We start from the raw sequence: 23,203 nt of genomic DNA on the forward strand, positions 1-23,203 counted from the left end.
AAGTAGCATGGTACCCCTAATTTAGATTTTATTTTTGAGGTTATTTTTTAGTAATTAGAGCGCACAACAGCCGATTACTGGCTTAGACATATGCTCATAGTAGCAAGGGCTGGATTAATATTAGCATTCTTTTTTCAACTTAACCTAACCTAGAACATACTCGGTACAAATTGGATAATAAATGGGGCTTTTATGCCTAAAATCGAGAAATCGGTCCATACGGCAGCTATATCAAATCAAAAGGCAGCTATATCCAAATATAAATCGATCTGGACTATATTCAACACGAGTGTCGAGAATTTTTACTCAACTCGTTGCGCCATATTTCAGGGAAATCGGGTAATAAAAACGCCATTAATATGCGAAAGACCTGCCTGTCTGCCTGCTTGCCTGTCTGTTTTGCCTATCCGCCCATGTACTGTCCGTCTTTTTGTCTGTCCGTCGTTTTGCCTGTCCGACTATTTGTCTGTCTATCAACGGTTGTATGTCCGTCCGTATAGCTGTATGTCTGTCAGTCCGTCTGTTTGTCTCTTATTCTGTCCATTTCTTTGTCCGCCTATCTGTCGATAGCCCACTAACTTTTTGTAACTTCGTCATTCCGTGTACCATCTCGAAATTTAATTCGAAAAGCCTACAATTCTTGATCGCCATAACATTTAATGTCGACCTAGCTTTGTCTGTCCGCCCGTCTGTTCATTTGCCTTTTTACCTCTCTGTCTTTTTGTCAGTCTGTCTATCGAAAGCCGGCTATCTTTCTAAACTCCTTCATTCCGATTACAACATCTCGAAATTTTGTTTTAAGTCATAACAAATAATCAGGATGATATTTAAACTCAATCTAGCCTAATCTGTTTGTTCTTCCGTCTGCCTGTACATCTTTATGTCAGCTTGCCCGCCTTTTTACATCTTTATGTCTACTTTGCCCGTAAGCGGGTTTCGACAAACAGACGGACAGAGACGGACGAGCGGACGGATGAACACGGTAATACCGATGTAAAATATATGACGGTTATGATATTTTACCTCAGCATAACCTTGTTTATCCGTCTGTCCGTCCGCCCGTCCGTCTATCTGTCTGTCGGTCCGTTAGGCGAAAACCCGGTAACTTTCGAAAAAGCAAAGCTAGCTAGAGGGCGCAACTGTTATGACTTGCAACAATCTTATCAAGTATGGTCCAATCGGTCTATAATAAGATATAGCTGCCATATAAACCAATCTACTGATGTGACTTCTTGAGGCCGTAGAGGGCGCATTTGTTATCCGAGTTTGCTAAAATGTAGCACATATTATTGAAAGAATGAACTTAGATTAGTTCCGCCTGAACTTAACGCTCTCTTACTTGTTTTTCTCTTCTTTTGTTTTCTAAGGAGAACACAATGGACCTAAGGTCTACGAGTGGAGAGGGTTGCTGGCACCCGAGGTGGCTAGTCTCGTTTACTCTTTATCTACCCTCAGTGTATTGCACTAGGAGAGTGTTTTAATATTTTCCCCTAAAGTCTGCCATTGTGGCACACACAAGAATGCCTAGCCAAATTGTAAGCCTGCATGCTGCCTGCTAGCCTTGCACTGAACCTAATCGTGGTAATAAGAATTTCAACAGACTTACAACAACAAAAAAACTCCAATTCAACGCCACTCACGTTTCTCTAACCCATGGCCGCAGCATATGAGGCACCTAAGAATAGCAAGAGTAAACCAAAAAAAAAAAAGAAACAACAACAACGAAATTTGTATCAAGTCAAAAGTTGCAAGGCAAGCAAGCCTTCTTTTCTTGGTCTCTTTAAAGTTGGCAACCTTTAAAAGAATGCGGACTTGCGAGTCTGTCAAAGTAAACTGTGATAGGAACCGCAGCAATGACGCTGCTGTGGTGGTGGTGGCGGTGGCAGCCATGAAGTTGGTGTTGTCAGGAATTCATTGGAGTTCCTTTCAATTTTTTGCTCTCCCACCTACAAACGCATACGCTCCCTCCTAACTCACCCCTTTGTTTATATGCAGTCTAGATTTCCTTATAAAAATATATCTGTCTGTCGCTTTGTCCATATGTCCGTCCTTCCAAGTGTGTTGTGTACATGTGCTAATAACCATTCAAAGCCACTTCAGCTTAGTTGCCGCAAATGCTACGAAAATAAGGCTTAAAAATATGCATAAATTTGTTTGCATTGGTGGTGAGGGGAAGAAGGTGAGATTGCTGCACAAATACAATTTAGGTATTTAATGGTTACAAAGCATCCCTACAGTATAGGGAATGATTGTTTAAGGTACGAACTTAGATTTTCGGACCCTACCAGGTGTACAAGATAAATTTTGAATCTCATAACATTCTAATACGATTTGGTCATGTCGGCAAGTGCACTGGAAGCATAGTTGGTAGCTCTTCGAGATTACTAATGTGGAGGTCGTGGATTCTTTTCCCACTCGAAATTGTCTACTTTGCCATTATTCCTTACCTTAACTTACCATACCTGGAGGCCACCGTGGCGCAGAGGCCAGCATGCCAGCCTATGACACCCAATGCCTGAGTTCAAATCCCGGCGTGAAGATCCGAAAATTTCAGCGGTGGCTACCGCCTTACTAATGTTGCCTACATTTGTGAGGTACCTTCCATGTTAAAACTTCTCTACCAAGTGGTGTCACTATGCGGCACGCCGTTCGGACTCGGCATAAAAAGGAGTCCCCTTATCATTGAGCTAACTGTTTAATCGGACTGCATGCCTTGATTTGAAAGATGTATGCCCTGTTCCTTAGTGGAATTTTCCTGGGAAATTTAGTAGTTAGAGGTAACTTACCATGCCTAGCCTTACTTAACCTTTCCATTCCTCTCCTAAGCTAGGTTTACTCCTTAATGGAATGTTAGGGGGTATGTTTAAGTCAAGAGAAATATTTAAGATTTCTTTCATCATCTTAGAACGTCATCAAAGACCACTACAATGTAACCTAAGATATGACGAGCTACATTTACCTTTATGCACACCGAAACTCCAGTTTTTAGCGCCTTTTACATCTTTTTTGCTCTGATATCAAAGTAACAAAAACAACTACAACAACAAATACTTATATTTTGTGGCTTATGTTCTACTCCGGCTGAGATCGGCAAATTGTCCTGCACAATGCCTTGCCTACTCTATTCAAGTGTTGCCAGGCATCAGTGGTGACTTTGGCTGAAGCTGGAGCTAAAGCAGCCATTCAGACCAACCAGCAAGCATGTGCGCCTTTAGGGTTTTTTGCTTTATTTTGTGTCATATTTTTTTTAGCAGCATTCAGATTGGCATGCGTTTTTTTCAGCAACTGCAAGTTGCCGTTGCTGAGTACGGCGCAATTTTTTTTCTTTGCCAGTTTTGTATGAAATTGTTGTGGTTTAGGCTAAAATCACACTTTGGTTTATTATGCGGTTTAAGCAGAACGCAGCTTAAAGCAAAACAAGGGAAACCGGCAAAAAAACTAGAGGAATTGCATGCTTTTCTTATAAGGTTAGGGCAAGAGTTGTAAGGGGAAACGATTTTTAGTGAAGAATATAAAAATGCAATATATGCAATATTTGTTTTTGTTATGGGGTTTTTATAGCTAAATTATTATTTTATAAAAACTATAAAGAAAAACACTAAAAAGAGATTTTAATTGGAAATTCTAGGAAGGCTTGAGCCAGCACAGTAAATTGTTGTTTTATCTTGGGGAAATTTTAGTTGGTATATTCTGGGAAGTGAATGAAGTCTGGTGCCAGAAATAAACAAGAAGGGATGGACTAAAGTCGGGCACAGCCGATCTTTTGATATCCTACAACACACTGTCCACTGTGGGCAACAGCCGCAACAAAAATCGAAAAATTTATTGTGACAAATGACATTGTAAGATCAACAAATCTTCTCCAAACACGACTAATTTTTATATTCCAAAATTTTGTTTTTCGTGGCTTTGTAACCCTGCTTGGAAAACGAAGCAAAACAAAATGGCTTTTGTAAATGATCAGAACGAGATTCTCAAAAAAGCATTTACGCAGTTACATCTTAAAAGTAAAATTGTTAAAAGGTGATATGCTTACATATTTTGTTTATGGAAGTTAATTTTAAAGGCACTGCAATTGTTTTTAACCAATAATATTATAAAAATGTCCATTTTGATTTTATTAGAATTAGCATTTGGAAATGCATATTCTCAATATTGTTTTTTTTAATTATGAATTAATAAAGGAAGTTGACATTTAACAACTTTCCACGTCACAGAACGTCTTGAAATTTTATTTAAAACTAGCCGAACCGGGCCCGCTCCGCTGCGCCTTTTTATCTCTCTAATATCTTTTAAGGGTGGGGACACTTCGCCCTTAATGTGAATATCGAATTCGTGCCATGGTAGCATATGTCCGCCTATGACGCTGGTCGATATCTACATTTGGCTGGTTTTGGGCGGTCCCCGAGGCACCAGACTACAACAAAAGAAACCATGTTTGTTTTTGGTGACGGTAGGTTTCGTTAGGTAAGGTTGAAAAGAGGGTGCAGATATTAATCTGTCCCATGCCACTATAGACATACACCTAAGCCAGTAATCGGCTTATTGTGCGCTCTAAAAACTAACGTGAAGAAGAAATTTTTAATTTTTAGGAAATGCTCTAAAGTCTTATCATCTTCCCCACATGCCCTGCACATGCCATCACTTGCCGCACCGATTTTGCATAAGTGAGCTCGTAGTCTTATGTGTCCCGTTATGACACCAAAAGCTATACTCATATTCGTGAAACATTCCCAAATCCCTTTAATTTGAGCCCCATATTGCCATGGTCGGTAAATATGAACCGTTTGGAGAGTGTTTTGGATGGGGCGGCCACCGGTACTTTTCCCCGAAAATAGATATCACATTCGTTTTTACCCCCGGCTAATATGCCCATTTGGAGGTATTTGGGTTGGGGCGACCTCCCATTACTTGGACCTAATTTTTGATGCCATATTTGTAATCTAATACCGAATACTTTTCATTTCAGTCGCATATTGATAGGAACGTCGAATATATATGTAAAGAGGAGTTTTGGGGTTGGGGCGGCCCGCTGGGTATTTGGACCAACATTTTAATACGATATTCGTTTTCTACTCTCCAATACCTTTGATTTGATAATCCATCGGATAACTAAAAAATTATATAGCCTATGTTTCCTTCCGGCCAAACTTACAAAATATGTGAACATTTAAAGAAAACGGGTTCAGCCGTGTTTCTACGGAACAAACAAAAAAACCGAGTCCCATATAGTCATGATAGGTCATATGCCCATTTAAGTCATTTTTGGGTGGTAGAGTGACCCCCTATTCTTCGAACTGATTTTGTATGCCAGATTCGTAATCTACTCCCGAATACCTTTCATTTGAGGCCCATATTGACATGAACGTCCAATATGTCTGTTTGGGAGAATTTCGGGGTTAAGGCGGCCCGATGGGTACTTAGACCCAAATTTTAATACCATATTTGTATTCAATATGCAATACCTTTCATTTGATACCCATAATGTCCTTATCGGTCCACTTTTGATTTTGGGTGGTGTTTTTGGATAACGGTGGAGGGTTAATATGAAATTCGTACTCCTCTCTTGAATACCTTTAATTTAAGTCCCATGTTGTCCCGATCGGTCCACTTTTATTTTTGGGTAGTACTTTTAGGGTAAGGGGGAAGGTCCGCACCCCTTCCGATATCAAAAAATTATATAGCCTATGTTTCCTTCCAGACCAACCTACACAATCTGTGAAAATTTCAAAGTAATCGGTTCAGCCGTTTTTGAGTCTATGCGGAACAAACAAAAACCCGACAAACAAACAAACACAAATTCAATTTTATATCTAAGAAGATGTTGGAAAGAGTTTGCGATTAACAACGTATATGATTTTAGCGGCCCGTTTCTGCCTGACGTTACGTAACTTTCAAAAAACTAATCCTACCTATAGTCCAAATTTATGAAATTTGTGAAAACTGCATTGTTTTTGAGTATTTGAAAGTATTCCGTGTTTGTGTTTTTATACCCACCAGCGAAGGATGGGGGATAAAAAAGATATTCAGCTGCAACTTTGTTTTGTTCATAGGCAGATAACGTTCGAAAATGAGATATACCGGACTATATCTTGATATAGGACCCATATAAACCGATCTTCCGGTTGAAGGTATTAGGCACATAAAAGGTCCATAGGTCGATAAAAGGACCATAGGCCAATAAAAGGACCATAGACCGATAAAAGGTCCATGGGCCCATAAAAGGCCCATAGCCCTCTATAGCTCCATAGGCCCATTTATCGCCCGACTTGGCTGAAATATGGCACGGTGAGTTGTATAAGGCCCCTCGATATTCTTGCTGAGTATGTCCTAAAGGGATTCATGTTTGGATATATTGGTTGCCCAAAAAGTAATTGCGGATTTTTCATATAGTCGGCGTTGACAAATTTTTTCACAGCTTGTGACTCTGTAATTGCATTCTTTCTTCTTTCAGTTATCAGTTGTTACTTTTAGCTTGCTTTAGAAAAAAAGTGTAAAAAAAGTATATTTGATTAAAGTTCATTATAAGTTTTATTAAAAATGCATTTACTTTCTTTTAAAAAATCCGCAATTACTTTTTGGGCAACCCAATAGCTGTCATTTATACCGATTTCTCGATTTAAGGTCTTCGGCCCATAAAAGCCGCATTTATTTATCCGATATCACTAAAATTTTGGACAGTGGGCTGTATTAATCCCTTCAAAGTGTGTACCGAGTTTGGTTTGGATTGCACCATTTTCGAATATTGACCCCTTTTAGACCGATTTTGAAATTCTTTAAGCTAAAAATGTCGTATTTATTATCCAATTTTGCTAAATTTAGTTCAGCTATGTTAAAAAACTACATCACTACGGTCGTAAACCCTTTTTATACACTCTATAGGATGGGGGTATACTAACTTCGCCATTCCGCTTGAAACACCTCGAAATATGCATCTAAGACCCCATAAAGCATATATATTCTTGGTCGTCGTGACATTTTAAGTCGATCCAGCAATGTTTGTCCGTCCGTTCGTTTCTTTGTCGAAAGCACGCTATCATTCGAAGGACTAAAGCTAGGCGCTTGAAATTTTGCATAAATGCTCCTTAATAGTGTGGGTCGGTGGGATTGTAAATGGGCCTTATCGGTCCATGTTTTGATATAGCTGTTCTATAAACCGATCTTGGATCTTGACTTCTTGAACCACTAGAGGGTGCAATTTTTCTCCGATTTGACTGAAATTTTGCATGAAGTGTTTTGTTTAAACTTCCAACAATCGTGTCAAAAATGGTCTACATCGGTTCTAATGAACCTGATATAGCTCCCATACAAACCGACCTCAGTTCTTGACTACTTGAGCCACTAGGGAGGGAGGTTTTTGTGTTAAGAAATACGTTCTCCAGGGATTCATTGGCTGTCTGAGAAGTTATTAATGCTAATCGTCGTAATGACATTATATATTAGCCATTCCACAACTTCCTTAATTGCAAGGATCTCCGCTTGATAGTGTGTATCAAGCAGTGGTCAGGTAACCTTTTCGATATGACGAGTTCTAGATCTTTAGAGTACACCTCAAAGCCCACCTGCTCAGGAAGGGTGTAATCCACACTGACTGGAAAATCGAATATTGTGTAAAAGATAACACAGTGTACGTAGCCGCCACATGACCAATGAGAAAGCTCCCTTAACCATAGAGGGCGCAAATCTTCTCCGATTTGGCTGAATTTGAGCATGACGTTTTTTCTTATGACTTTCAACAACTGCGCCTAGTATGATTCAAATTGTTCCATAACCTGATATAGCTACCACATAAACCGAACTCGGATCTTGACTTCTTGAGCCGCCAGAGAGCGCAATTATTATCCGATTTGGCGGAAATTTTGCTCGAAGTGTTTTGTTTTAACTTCTAACATCTGTGCCAAGTATGGTCCAAATCGGTTTATTACCCGATATAGCTCCCACATAAATCTCAGATCTTGACTTCATGAGCCGCTAAAGGGCGCAATTATTACCCGATTTGGCTGAAATTTTGCATGAGGTGTTTACGACTTTTGACAATTGTGCTAAGTATGATTTATATATTTTGAGGATCGTTTAACAGGAAAGATTACATGTTGTGCGGATTGCTAAGAAAATCTGTTAAGAAATAATAGTACCAAAAGTGATCATAAAAATATAAAAACCATACACTCGTTCAAAAAAAACTTAATAACAATTTTTCTGTCCACATGTGTATATATGAAAGCTATATCTAAATCTGAACCGATTTTTGCCAATATCAATAAGCTTCGTCTGTAGACCAAAAAAGATGTCTTTGCCAAGTTTACAGACAATCGCAAAAAAATTGCGACCTGTACTTTGTACACAAATTAACATGGGCGGAGAGAATTGCAGACGGACAGACGGGCGGACATAGCTAAGATCAATCAGAAAGTGATTCTGAGTCAATCCGTTTACTTATCAAAGGGTGTTACAAATAAATTCACTAATTATCTGTACGACAGTAGTGGCGTAGGGTATACAAACGCAGTTTGAATGACATTTTATATGCAATGGATTAGCAAAATATTGCTATTAATGGATTTATTTACCAAACTTAAAGTAAATTTGATATAGGCTTATTTGACAGATTTCCTTTATGGAACTGTCAAATAAACCTATTTTAAGGCTTCATTGAGTTTAGTGAACAAGGCCGTAAATGTTTCTAAGATTTTAGAAGATATTATGTCTCAAGGCCCGTTCATATTTATAAAGAAATAATTTTATTTGCAATTACAAGAACATGGTTCAAACTTAAATCATCATCTGAATACTATGATTTGGAAATTTCGCAATCTAACTACGTGATTTTTTTTAGAATGTCTAAAACAAAAGTTAAACACCGCTTGTCAAAAAAAAAACCAACAATAGTATAAACACGTTTCTTGCAATGAAAAAAAATTATCAAAATTTAAGGTCTTTATGTTACATTGGCACAAGTCTTGAACTTTACTACGAAAAACCTACCAAAAAACTTATGAATGAAATGTCTAGTATAAATTCAAAAATATTGTCATTGATAAAATTGTGAAATACGAGAAGATTGATAAAAACATGAATAGCGTCTTCAGAGTGTAAATCAAACATGGTCTAGAGGTGATTTATAAAGAAATTTTACAATTAACTTTGCAACGATAATGTGACACGATTTTTTTGTAAAACAAAGGTCGTATGCCAATGAATTTAACGCAGTCATACACCTGTCTATAAAGTGAAGTGTAATTATTAACAAGTTTTCAATTTAGTTAACGCTCACAAACACTGGACCAAGTCAATTTTAAGAGGGTAGTTTAATAAGTTAGCATCACTGTAATAGTAGAGTTTTTCGTAGATTAGTCACTCTCGATGAAGAGTCAGTCACACAAAGAGAATATGATCTCGTCGAGCAAAGAGATAATGTCTATGATTACATGGGCTTTTGAATTCAAGGAATTTATACAGAGAGGAATAACATGATAGTATGAAATTTAAGGCAAATCGGATAAGAATTTCGCTCTTCAGAGGCTAAAGAAGTATTATTATTATTATTTATTATTATTATTTATTTAATTACGGAGACCTAGCACAACAAGATATGAAATCTTATAAGTTACAGTACTAGGTAGCTTCAGGAGATAATACAGTACAGAGGTTTGAGAGAAGATTATTAAAAAAATTTTATATGCTACAATATGACAATATAACAATATAAATTAAAATATTTTTACATTGAGATAAATTACTTATTTAAAATCAGTTGTTTTTAAATATATGATCATTTAAAAAATAACATCAGCTCCTTTTTGAACAGAAATGCGTTGCTTATTAGCTGTATGCTGGTAGGTATATTGTTCCAAAGACGGATGGAGTATATAAAAAATTGTTGTTCTGATCTAGAATATTTATGGCGTATCGGAATAATATTTTTTCGCCGGGTTGATCTCGCAAATTGAAGAATTTCAAATAGATAGTTGGGTTCCCTTGTATATATGATTTTATGAAGAAAAAGTAGACATTTAAATTTAAGGAGGTTGTCAAAGCTCATGTTGAATATTTGATATGAGTAGGATGATATTCTTTCGTGGCGTCTCTTTTTAAATACATATCTTGCAATACTGTTATACGCTATATGTAGCCTTTGTTTGTCGTTGTAATTGCAGTTTGCAAATATTTCAACTCCGTAAAGTAGTACTGGAACCAAGTACAATTTCGCTAATGTCATTCGAATATGTAGCGGAGTTGTGCTTTGAACTGCCCATAAGTTGCGAAGCATCCCATATGTCTTGACGATATTACTTTGAATGTGGTTTGTCCACGTTAGCCTTTCGTTGAAAGTTACACCAAGGTTAGAAGATGTTGAAACAATTCTTATTGGAGTATAATTAATTGTTAATGGGTATTGTGCAAGCAAATCCGATCCATTTTTCGAGATTACCACACACTTTGACTTTGCTGGATTAATTTTTAACTCATTTTTAGTAGCCCAGTCGTTTACACGTTCTAAGTCCTGGTTTAGTCTGTCGACGCATTCAGTTAATTTTGTTAGATGTGTACTTGTATAAAGTTGAACATCATCTGCATAAAGATGAATATTAGTGTTTCGCAAAACACTAGGCAAATCATTTACATATATGCAAAATAACAAGGGGCCAAGTATAGAGCCTTGTGGGACACCACTTTTTGTATTAAGGATATTTGATACCATTCTGTTATGACAGACAGATTGCGATCTGTTGTTTAGATATGATGAAATAAGCCGGCATGCTGGTTTAGAAAAGTAAAACAGTTTCTCTAGTTTCCAAATAAGGATTGAGTGGTTGACTGTATCAAAAGCTTTGCTGTGGTCAAGCAGTACCAGAATTGATAACATGTTGTTGTCCATATTCAATCTCAGATTCTCAATAACATCGGTAAGTGCAGTTATGCAACTCCTTTGGGATCTAAAACCAGACTGTCGCTCCGTTAGTAATTTATTTGTGCATATGTAATTATTAATCTGCTTATGCATTACGCGTTCCAAAACTTTAGATAAATACGGTAAAATTGCAATTGGTCGAAAGTCATTGTTGGACTTTGGAACAGGAATAATTTTCGTGTATTTCCATGAATTAGGAAAGACAGACTTAGTTAGGATTGTATTGAATAAATATGTGAAATAAGGGAGACATTTAGGAAGCAAAATTTTCAAAAATTTAGGAGATAGCTCGTCCATTCCTTCAGCGTTGGAACTTATTGAGAGAAAACATTCCAAGACTTCACTTTGATTAACACATTGAAAGCAGAAGGTAGAGTCTGAAAGGTTATTGACCGAAGATGGTGATATATTTACGAAATTATTGATTGAAGAGTTTGGTGTCAGATTTTGGTGGTTAGCAAACATTTGATTTAAATCCTCAACATTCATGTCCGGAGTGGAAATATTTTTCTTTCCGATGCCAATACTACGAATAACCTTCCATTTTGATCCACTATCTACTGCCGTGGTAAATTTCTGACGATAGTATTCCGTTTTCAATACTTTGATTTTCTCATTGACCTGGCGTCTTGCTTCTTTGAAATTGTTATATAGAATTGTGGTTTTATAATATTTCCAACGTTTATATAGGGTATCTCTTCTTTGAATCAAATTTTTGACTTCGGGGGTAAACCAAGGCTGTTGTTTATGTATACCTTTTATTATTCGCAGGGGTACACAATAGTCATATAGCAAAGAAATGTGATGTTGCATAAAACTAACTTGGTCCTCAACAGATTCATAACCATATATTGCATCCCATGCAATATTGTTAGATAAATCGTTCAACAAGTTGTAGTTAAGTTTTCGAAAATCGCGAATCTGGTATTCTGTTTGATTTTTCTTTAGATTTACATCGTACTTTATAAATAATAAGTCGTGTTTGGAAAATGAGGGTGCAGAAAGTTGATCATACAGAAGAATTTTTTCCCGACAATTAACGAAAATGGCATCAATCAGAGTATTTCCAGTGTGAGAGTAGTGTGTAGGAATTGTGGTATTTACGGAATATAGTCCAAAAGTATTCATGGCATCAGCAAATTTACTTTCAGAAAGTAGATTGCTATTATAATCTCCAGAAATAATTACATCACTATAGAATACTGTGAGTTCTTCAATTGCATCGGTAAAATAGCCAAATGGAACGTTGCGATTTGGTCTGTATACTGTTCCAACAAGAATTTTTTTATTATCAGCACAAAACAACTCCAGGAATAAATATTCCATTGGATTATCATTATTAGATTTAAGTTTTAAATTACATTTAAGTTCATTTCGAAGATACATGCACACACCACCGGCATTGGTTACTCTGTCGGATCGAAAAAGTTTGTAGCCTTGTAGCTCATAGATGGAGTCTGCAATGTCTGAGTGGAACCATGTCTCGGATACACATATAATATCGATATTTGATGAGATGAACGTCTGCCTGAATTCGTCCATTTTGTTGTTTAAACTCTGGGCGTTAATATGAACTATCGACAATCCAGTTTTTTGTTTTGAAAGTACTCTGACCATATTGTAAAGACCGTCATTGGAACAATGGTTAACGTTAAGTGTCAATTAAAAATTTTATTCTGCAACGCATATTAATTTGATAAACAAAGTTAGTAGTAATGGTAAATGAGACTAGACGGTTTATGCAAACTTGATATAGGATCATATGAAGTCTTATGTTAGATATTTTTCTTTGAATTAGGTTTATATACATTTTGTTATTATCTTTATATGATTTGTTGAGGATTAAACAGAGTAACTGCAGTTTAGGATTAGCGAAAGAAATTGTTGAGATGTTCCAGAGAATCAATTCGTACACCTCTATCTTGTTCAGTTTGCTTCACATAAACTAGCCCCCGCAAAGTGAAAGCAGCTGATAATAGTTTTTGTTTTTTATATTTTATTGCGGTTTTATATATTTTATAGTTTTCTTTTGTTAAGTCTTCGTTAACAAACAAGTGGTTATTGCTATCAAAACCACACATGGCAATCGAAAGTTGAGTTTTGTTTTCGCGTCTATACTTCGATATGGTTTTTAATATAAAATTTTTATCATTTGGCGAACACAATTTTACCAAAATAGTACCATCAATTATGTTGCTATTAGAGTTACGAATTCGATGTACGCTTATGACACTAGGAGTTACAATTTTTAGAGAATCACACAGGCATTTAAATATCTCAAAAGTATTTTCATTCTCATATGATGGAATGCCAGTTAATCGTAAGTTACATGATACATTCAAGTTTTCTTGGCGGCATATTTTAAATTTTAGCTCATTTATCTCAGTTTTAAGATCATTTAGACAACTTTGAGATTTTTCCATTTCGTTCACTCTTAGTGTTAGATTATTTAAGTTATTTGATAGCTCAAGAAGTTTATTTTCGAGCGCACCAATGGCATTTGCAACTGCTTCATCGATTTTGGCTGTTATTATTTCAGTCTGTCGAGCAAATTTTTGTTCTATTAATTGAATTAATTTTGGTGATTTATTCTTTGAGGAAGTTGGTGTATTTTCTATTGGATGTTTGTTAATTTTAGGGGTATTAAACACAGATTTTACTGATTTTGTGACTTTTGTACTCATTTTGATGATTAGTTTTATTCGATACTGTTAATGCGTTAAGATTCTGTTCCTACAGGGTTATAGATATGATTGTACTGTGTAAAAACGGCCCGCGGTGCATATGTTAGTTATCAGCTGATGTTTGTTGTGGTGAATATTTATTTATCTTTATTGTTAATCGGTTAACATAAAAGTATAAATGTCCAATGGAAATTTGGCAAATGTTAATAAATGTGATCACTTTTATTAAAAATATCAGCTTAAAATGGACGCTGCCGACGTATCTGCCACAATATTTGCATTCACTAGCAACTTTTGAAACTTTAAATGCTGTTTTTATAGTCGTAAAACTTGGTAAGCAAACACACAGGACAACTCAATCGGAGCTCAAACAAAACACGTTCGCACTTGTTAACAGTTGGATGGATTTCGGGAGCTCTGCCAAAATATGGACCGATTTGGTCCATTTACAATGCCAACTAATCCACACTAATAGGACGTATTTGTACAAAATTTCAAGCGCCTACCTTTATTCCTTCGAAAGTTTACGTACTTTCGACAGACATACAGACGGACGGACGGATATGGCTAAAATGACTGGAAATGTCAAGACGATCAAGAATATATATCCCCTGTTGGATGTCAGATCAATGCTTCGATGCACAAGTTATTAAGAAATTAGTATACCCCCATTCTATAGTGGAGGATATAAAAAGGACTATGTTCGGACGAGCTGATTTTTTGATTCCCACCACTATAGATTCTGCTAGAAATGTACGTTTGGAGTTTATTTAGTCAAACTGGGGCATCAAGGGGATCAAGAAATCAAATCGGAGTATCGGTTTGTATGAGGGCTATATCTATTAATTGACCTATTTGAGGGCTATTTGGTGTTCTGGGAGTGAAAAAAGTCAATTCGTATGTACATACCGTAGTAAATTTTTGTTGATAAAAATGTATGCTTCTAGGAGCTTGAGAACTTAAATAAAATAATCGATTTACATAATTAAGAAGTATCGACCCACAGAAATAGGTTAGATAAGGTTGAAAAAATGCAGATATTATTTCGCCACATGCTACTATGGACATACACCTAAGCCAGTAATCGGCTAATTGTTTTCCATATCAAGCCAAGTAGTACCGTATTATGGTCAGGTAGTCGAAAACAGATCTCAGTTCCTGGGTTCTCAATGTAGATCCCCAAGCCCACTCTGTCCCCCAGCTTTCATCCATACGTGTACCATGATCTTCCAGAGGGCAATACCACAATTTCGTCATTCCAAGACGGTGTTTCTGCCGGTAATGTCTCGCACTCGACCTCATTTCATAGCCAAAGTGGCTGTCCTACACTATCCTATCGATCAATGCTCCCATTGCCTTAAGTCTCGCATCTTCAGTGCTTGCCCTACACTTAATCTGTGTTTCTATGGGTCGAATATCTAGATTTGTTACCAGTGTCTTTGTGGGCGTGGCCTTCATCGCTCCGCTTTCATGGTTTACCCTGTAATATGCCATCTGCCGTTCAGCCTTTTTGCATAGCTGATGCAAATGCCCTTAGAAGTATTATAACATTGTCTGCATAACAGACGGGTACAAACCGTCATCCACAGAAGTGGCGAAAAAATGCCTGCGGAATGATCTGTGACACCTTCTCCCTTTTATTTATGTCATGGGGCCCACAATTTGCCCACCTGTTTCTAGTATATGGTTTCTAAGAACCCGGTCGGTCGGTTCGAACATTGTTAAACGCCCCCTCAAAGTTAATCCATAGCGGTAATGTGTCTTTCGTGGCATCGAAAGATTCTTCTAATTTACACCTTTTTAGAAAGTGCGTAAGGTTTATAGGTCTGTAGGCCTTTTGTGTCGCATAAGAGGGGCCAGAAGGGGCGCCAGATAGTCGGCCTCCTTTTGTAGTAACGCCGGAATTATTTCATCAGGTCTGGATGACTTAAATAGTTGGAAACTGCTCAAGGCTTCATTTACCATAAATTCCGTTATGATAAACCTTCTATCCACCTCAATATTCCAAGATTTCGGTGTCTCCGTGAGTCCCATCGTATCCTGTGGAAAATGCGTTTTCATCAAAAGCGTCCTCCGTTGTCTCTGCTTCCACTCCCAAGTTTACTGCTTAGTTTCAGTTTGAACCTGGGTTTTTAGAACTGGTCGATAGCGTTAATGACGACGCTTAGCTGATAATAAGCGGCGTCATTAACGCTATCGATCTGTTCGCAGAAAAGCTTCCGGGAACGTTTTGCCGCTGATAATTATATCGTATTGCTTGAACCATGTGTAATACACATCCCAATAAAATTCCGCCGGTCTTAATGTTTGATTAGAGCACATTCAATGGTGACGAAATGTGGAATAGTGCGTTATCTTTGACCAATTGTCATCCTAGCCTGATGTTGTCTAAATGGGATCATATAGACCGATTTAGTGTCTTGAGTCCATAAAACGCGCATTCATTCCACGATCTGGATTAAATTTGGAACAAAGTAGTAGACCCCTCGAAATCCGTGCCGTATATGGTCCAGATCAGATCCTATCAGATAGGTCTTCCTTTTTAAAGCCAAGACTTGAAACGGTGTTTTTGGAGCCTTAAAGGAGTATTTTTCATGCGATTGCGACAAAATTTAAAATAGTGTTATATATTTCACTCCATTATGTCCTTACTGGATTTGGTGTTGATCCTACTTTATTTGGAAGTAATTATATGTAGACCGATTTCTTCATCCTGTTTCTACGATCCATGATAGTGGCTATTCAAAGTTCTTCCCGGCCGAACTTAACGTCTTATTACTTGTCTAAGACTGTATCATGATTAAAAAGACAGGTGGGTTGTTATATGTACATTGTAAGATAGGAAATGGATATTTCGATGTGCTGCAAACGGCATGACTAAATGGGTGGTTTGTATAAATATACAAATTTTTCCACAATATCCCATTAGGAAAATGTTGGGAATCAAAATCACAGTTTGTTGGCCGAAATCATTTCGTAAATAAGCTCTAAACTGTCCATGCGGTTAAGCATGATAGGAGAATACACTTTTTATATGAGCCATGTCCACCTTTAGAAGAATGGTGGTAATAAGATCATGGTGATCTAATATCAAAGAACTTTCGGAGCAACACCGTTACTGCTTCTTGCATAGAAGCAGTGAACCATCAAAAACTTCTATTGCTTAGTAAGGACATATACAATAGTTTAGAATGTAACATCATACTGTACTTGCAATATAGATACTAAAAAAGTTTGCCTGAGGATCGAAATCCTTGGGGTTTCTAATACACATGATACTAGATTTAGGATCTTAGCGAAACAACCTTCAAGTAGTTCGTGGACTGCAATTTTTTACAAATTTTTTCCAAGAACATTCCACTAAGGAACAGGGGCAAACTTTTCACATACCAATGAGTGCAGTCCGATTCAAGTTCAAGCTCAAATTCGGCCGGGCCGAATCTTGGGAACTCACCACCATGGATTTTGCTTAAAATGTATACAAAATAAATGTAGTTGATGGGCATAATTTTATTCTACATACTTAACTTCTGTCAAACCAGCAAAAATTTAAGCTTCTAGGTACCGAATAAGGATGATCGAGATACCGGTTAATTATAGACTGATTTGGAAAGTATTTGGCACAGCTATTAGAAGTCGTAACAGAACACCGCATGCAAAATGTCAGCCATATCGGACAAACATTGCGGATTGTAACAGAACACTACATGGAAAAATTCAGTCAAATCGGACGAAAATTGCGGCTATCAGGGGCTTAAGAAGTCAAATCGGAAGATCGGTTTATATGGGAGCTATATCAGGTTATACACCGATTTGGAAGGTACTTGGCACAGCTGTTGAATGTCATAACAGAACATCAGCCAAAGGTGACAAAAATTGCGGCTTGTAACAGAATACTAAATGGAAAAATTGACCATTGCGGCTTCCAGAGGCCCAAGAAGTCAAATCGGGACATTGGTTTATATGGAAGCTATATCTAAATCTGAACCGATATGGCCCATTTGAAATTATTAAGTATCTGTGCAAAACTTCAAGCGGCTAGCTTGACGCGTTCGACCGCTATCGTGATTTCGACAGACGGACGGACATGGCTAGATCGACTCAGAACGTCGGGAGGATCAAGAATATACGTCTTAGACGAATATTTCGAGGTGTTACAAAGGGAATGACTAGATTAGTATACCCCCATCCTATGGTGGTGGGTACAATGACAAGGGGCTTCCTTTTTATACTCGAGTCCGAACGGCGTGCCGCAATGCGACACCTCTTTGGAGAGAAGTTTTTACATGGCATAGTACCTCACAAATGTTGCCAGCATTAGGAGGGGAAAACCACAGCTTAAAAATTTTTCTGATGGAGTCGCTAGAATTCGAACCCAGGCGTTTAGAGTCATTGGCGGATATGATTACCTCTGCGCTACGGTGGCCTCCTATTCGTAATTTACAACAAAAAACTCTAACAAGCAAAGAGAAAAAACTATTAACACTTCGAATGTGTCAAGAAATTCAAATGTAGCCAATCTCTTGATGAGCAGGAAACGACCCATTGCTACAGTCCACAAAAAAGCTAAATTGATTCCATTAATCACATACTATGTATATAAGACCAAGTTTTGGCGATTTCTACAAATTGTCATTCAATATGCAAAAAAAAAAGACTTTTCTATTCACGACTATAATGATATTAAACTAGACTTTTAACAATTTGCCCGGAAATAATATGCCAAAAACGTAATATATAAATGCGATTCAAAAAAAAGCTGATTCATTTATAAGATAGTACAATTAAATTGGTTTAAGGCCATGGTTTTTGCAAAAAAATTATTTCCACAAATTATGGTATGATTTTTTCTGCGCAATACTTCTTCAGCCTCATGAGTTGTTGGGTTATTTTTAGATATAATTTTTTTGCAATTATAGTAATTATTTTAAAAGGGTTAGCCTCGCATAATGCTCAAAATGAATTCTGCTTCAATTTAAGTTCCATTTTACAACGGTTTTGAAAAAAAAACATAAAAGCCAAAAACCATTCTCAGTCCAAGTTTTAAGGTTCATACGAAAACTATAAAACTATACGCCATGTGGCCACTTTGAACTTTAATAAACCCCAACCAGTTGTGGTAGTTTAGTTCATTAAGGCCTGATTTTGCTTAGTATTGATAACATCATAATCATGGAAATTTTTATTTTTAATTATACTGACGTTATGCTCAGCAACTATGAATAATTACGAATCTTTGATACACTTCAATATTGTCCATAAAACTAACGAAAAAAAAAGACAACCACATTAAAGCAATAAACTCATAGCCAAAGTAACGCCATCATCAGAATGTAGAATGTTGATTGTGCTTACTTTGGCCCCAACCCAGACTCCATGGGTCGCATAAAGCGAATAGACCATGTTCACCAAAAACAAAACAAAAAAAAAAAAACCGAAAATGTTTCAACTCTGCTATGCATCCCAACCATTCATCCATAAGTCCGTCCGTAGTGGTTCGTTGGTTGGTATCCCCTGTTGTGCTGTGCACTGGATGGGTAAACAAAATCACCATACCAACCATGGCGGCGACAACCATATGGATCCGAAGTTTAACTTACTATTTTTTTACTCTCAATAACATGCATTTTTTCGTGAAAAGTTGCTGACCTTCACAGTGTGGCCCAGTGAATACAGTAGAGATGAAAAAATATTTAAAAAATTACTCTCAGAAAAGAATTTTTTATCGATGTTGACTAATGAATAGAGTTGCCGATTGAGTTGAAAAATTTGGAGTTTCCCGATTATCGTCCGAATTCCGGACGATAATCATTTCAAGAAACATTTATTCAAGATTTGAGTTGCATGAGTAATCGTCTGACACAGAGGGCCACTAATGTATATATAAAATAGTTGCGTGACTGACTGATCATCATGAAATTTTGCACGAATGTTGGTCATAGGAACGGGATAAGGATGCTTTAGGTGATCTTCGTACGTTTAGGTAATAAAAAGTACCAAAAAGTACGAAATAGTACAATTTGCCCAGCCCGGACGGAAAAGGCTAGAATTATGTTCTTGGGCTCAAATTAAAGAACGTCTCGAAAAAAAACTAAGAAATGTTGGAAAATCGTACCGGATGTAGAAGAATAGTACTTTAGTACCTAATTGATACTATTTGGTACTTTCTTTGTTAATTGAACTATAACTTTGAATTTTGGAACCTATGTACACTATGGCAAACTTAATACGGTGACTATAAGAGTTTTTGGAAATTTGTATATTTAGGTACTAAAAAAGTACCAAAAATGTACGAAATGGATGAACTTTGTACAGGGCGGATGGATTGAGGTAGAATTTTGAAAGTTGTCTTAAAAGTCATTTGGAAAAACGTACGTTTGGTACTGCAATCAGTACCATTTGGTACTTTCTTTACAGATGGAGCTAGAGGTCTAAAATTTGGCATGTAGGTAAAATTTAGAAATATATGATGGGCGACCATGGTCTTTTTACAATTCGAATATTTAAGTATCAATATTAGTACCATTTGGTATTATGTGCAGATTGAGCTTGATGTCTTAAATTTGGCATCTAGGTAAAAATTAGAAATATATGATTGGCGGCAAAATTATGTTTTCACAATTCGAACATTTTGGTACCAAAATTGGTACTATTTGGTAATTTCTTTATGGCTGGAAATCCGAAATTTCGTACATTTTGATACCAATACTAGTACCATTTGGTACTTTCTGTGCAGATTGAGATTAAGGCCTGAAATTTGGCATGTAGTTAAAATATAGAAATGTATGATTGGCGAAAAGAGGTCTGAAATTTGGCATATAGGTCAAACTTAGAAATATATGATGGGCGACTATGTTTTTTTTTTACAATTCGAATAATAAAGTATCAATATTAGTACCATTTGGTACTTTCTGTGCAGATTGAGCTAGAGGTCCGAAATTTGGCATGTAGATAAAACTTAGGAATATGTGATGGGCGACTAAATGATTTATTCACAATTCGAACAATTTGGTACCAAAATTGGTACTATTTGGTAATTTCTTTATAGCTGGAGCTAGAGGTCCGAAATTTCGTACATTTAGGTATAAGTAATCAATATTAGTACCATTTGGTACTTTCTGTGCAGATTGAGCTTCAGGTCTGAAATTTGGTATGTAGTTAAAACATAGAAATATATGATTGACGAATATATGTTTTTTTACAATTTCGTACCAAAATTGGTACTTTCTTTATAAATGGAGCTATAGGTACGAAATTTGGCATGTAGGTACAACTAAGAAATAAATTATGGATGATTAACTTGTCTATTCAAAGTTCGTACATTTTGATACCAAAAGATCTCATATTGCTTACGCAAATGGATTGGAATCGGTTCCGTAGATATGATGTAATAAGTTTAGTAGATGTAGAAGAAAACTGGAAAAAATTCAGTAGTTTTGTTCAAAGATTAAGATGATCTTTGAATGATCAAAAAGAATTGGAAGACTAAATTTATCACCATCCATGCCATTCCTTATTGATTCAGACACCTCAAGTAATGCGTTTATACAGCTGTGATGAGCACAAAATCCTGATTATCTATCAGTTAACAAAGACTCTTGTTGGGGATATACAAACATCTGTTAATGTAGAAGTTTATCGAATTCTTTTGAAAGATAAGAAAGAATTGAAACAGGGCAAAAATCATTTCCGGATTTCGGAATTGGTATATGCAGATGCCAAAATAGAATTGAAAAAGGTATGTGAAGTATGGTGTGGTAGAAGGTGAGGTAGCACAATCCTAACGAACTTAGGATCATCAAGCCCGATGATATTTCAACAACATTGCAATATTTTTTTGGAAAAAGTTAGATATTTCTATCCAAAAAATATTTATATTACACAATAACTACGATATATTTCGATAACATGTTATAATTTTTGATATATTTTGATATTTTGTCCTCAAAATTATTACTATAGGTATTTCGTTATTGTTTATTATAAATTGAAAACCAGGAAAATATTTATTGAAATAGATATGTTATCGATTTTAATATATATTGATGCGGACAAAAATTCTAAAAACAAGCATTTGCTTAGCTGAAGCTTTAAGTTTCATTAATGTTTTTTTCCAGTATAGGCAACTCTATTGCAATACTCTGAGAAAACATTATTTGTCTATACATTCGCGGGTAGCCGTGTTCGGTTTTATGCTGTTCTGATTATTATTAGTTGCTTACTGCACCTGTTTGACAACATTATGATGGTGGTTAGGTTTACGAATGATTATGACGATGTTTTTTCTTTTTTGTCTCAGCGGATGGTACTCCGTGATGGTGCTGCCTTTTATGTTATTGCTGGCATTCTTTTTTGTTCTCGCAAACAACACGATGCACTCGACGAACCCTAAACATCGTTAACTCCCCGAGTACGGGGAAACTGAACTCAGCAGTCACCACATTTGCCGGGCAATGTGATGTCGAGGAGCAAAACAAAAACATTTTTCCAGATATCAACAGCAAGCGCTCCGCTCAGTTGGAAGCAAGCAGCTAAAGTGCATTGTTTTGATTTGTTTCGTGAGATAATTGGGATTCCAAATGTTGGAGTCAGTCCCCTGCCCAGACTGACACTACAATGAAATCACAACCCAAAAGGGAAATGACTAATTTTGTTAGAAGATTTCTATAGATTGCCCCTCCATTTAAGTTAAGCTTTGATTAATTTCAGTAGCAGTTCATTGCATGATGTTAGATTTGATTTTTCGGATGTTCCTTTCATTTATGCTGATGCTTTGGTGTGTTTGTGTGAAATTTAATCATTTTCCAGAGGTGAAAATTTGTGGTAAACTGAAGGTGGTAATTTATGATTAATGGTAATGGTCATGTTTTGTTTTTCTATTAGAAGCCAAGAAATTTATTAGCAGTTACAGTGACGTAATGGCAGGGAAAAAACAATAAATCGAATATTTTCGTTCTCGTAAAGACGGATTTTACATATAAAAAATTTAATCAAAAAAAAAAAAAAATACAAAACAGTAAGGAAAGGCAAAAGTCGGGTGGAGCCGACTATACAATACCCTACACCTACCATACAATTATAAATTCGGGGAATAGATATAAGTATATAAGAGCTATAACTTAATCTGAACCAACTTTTTTTCGAACAGATCGTTTAAAAAATTTTGTTATTATTGCCACATAAGTGCAAATTCGACGACAAAAGTAAATGGGAGCTATATCCAAATCTAAAACGATATTGCTGAAAGTTTGCAGATATTTTAAGATCAGTATCAGTAACGCAAATTTTGTGCAGATTGATTGAAAAAAAATGTAGTTACTACGGCCATTAAAGTGCAAATCGGGCGACATATATATATGGGAGCTATATCCAAATCTGAACCGATTTTGATGAAATCATGCAGATATGGTAAGATAAGTAACAATATAATCCGTGTCAAATTTTGTGTAGCTCGGCTGACAATTTGTAGTTACTACGGCCATTTAAGTGCAAATCGGACGATACATATACATGGGAGCTATATCTAAATCTGAGCAGATTTTGTTGAAATTTTGCAGATAGGTTTAGTTCAGCAACAAAACAACCCATGCCAAATTTTGTGCAGAAC

General features: G+C 36.4%; 2 protein-coding genes across 9 annotated transcripts in view; both read right to left on the reverse strand.

The window, feature by feature from the left end:
- The window catches only part of LOC106096378 (serine-rich adhesin for platelets), a 276,685-nt gene that overhangs the window by 68,320 nt on the left and 185,162 nt on the right, over positions 1-23,203 (reverse strand). The gene's annotated exons all lie outside the window — the stretch shown is intronic.
- On the reverse strand, positions 1,647-12,454 carry LOC131997868 (uncharacterized). Its single transcript, XM_059369715.1, has 2 exons — positions 11,257-12,454; positions 1,647-1,675 (listed from the first exon to the last, which is right to left on the reverse strand). Exons 1-2 carry the CDS (start codon positions 12,452-12,454, stop codon positions 1,647-1,649), a joined length of 1,227 nt encoding a protein of 408 aa, XP_059225698.1.

This window comes from Stomoxys calcitrans, chromosome 5 (genome assembly GCF_963082655.1).
Source record: "Stomoxys calcitrans chromosome 5, idStoCalc2.1, whole genome shotgun sequence".
NCBI classification, from domain to species: domain Eukaryota; kingdom Metazoa; phylum Arthropoda; class Insecta; order Diptera; family Muscidae; genus Stomoxys; species Stomoxys calcitrans.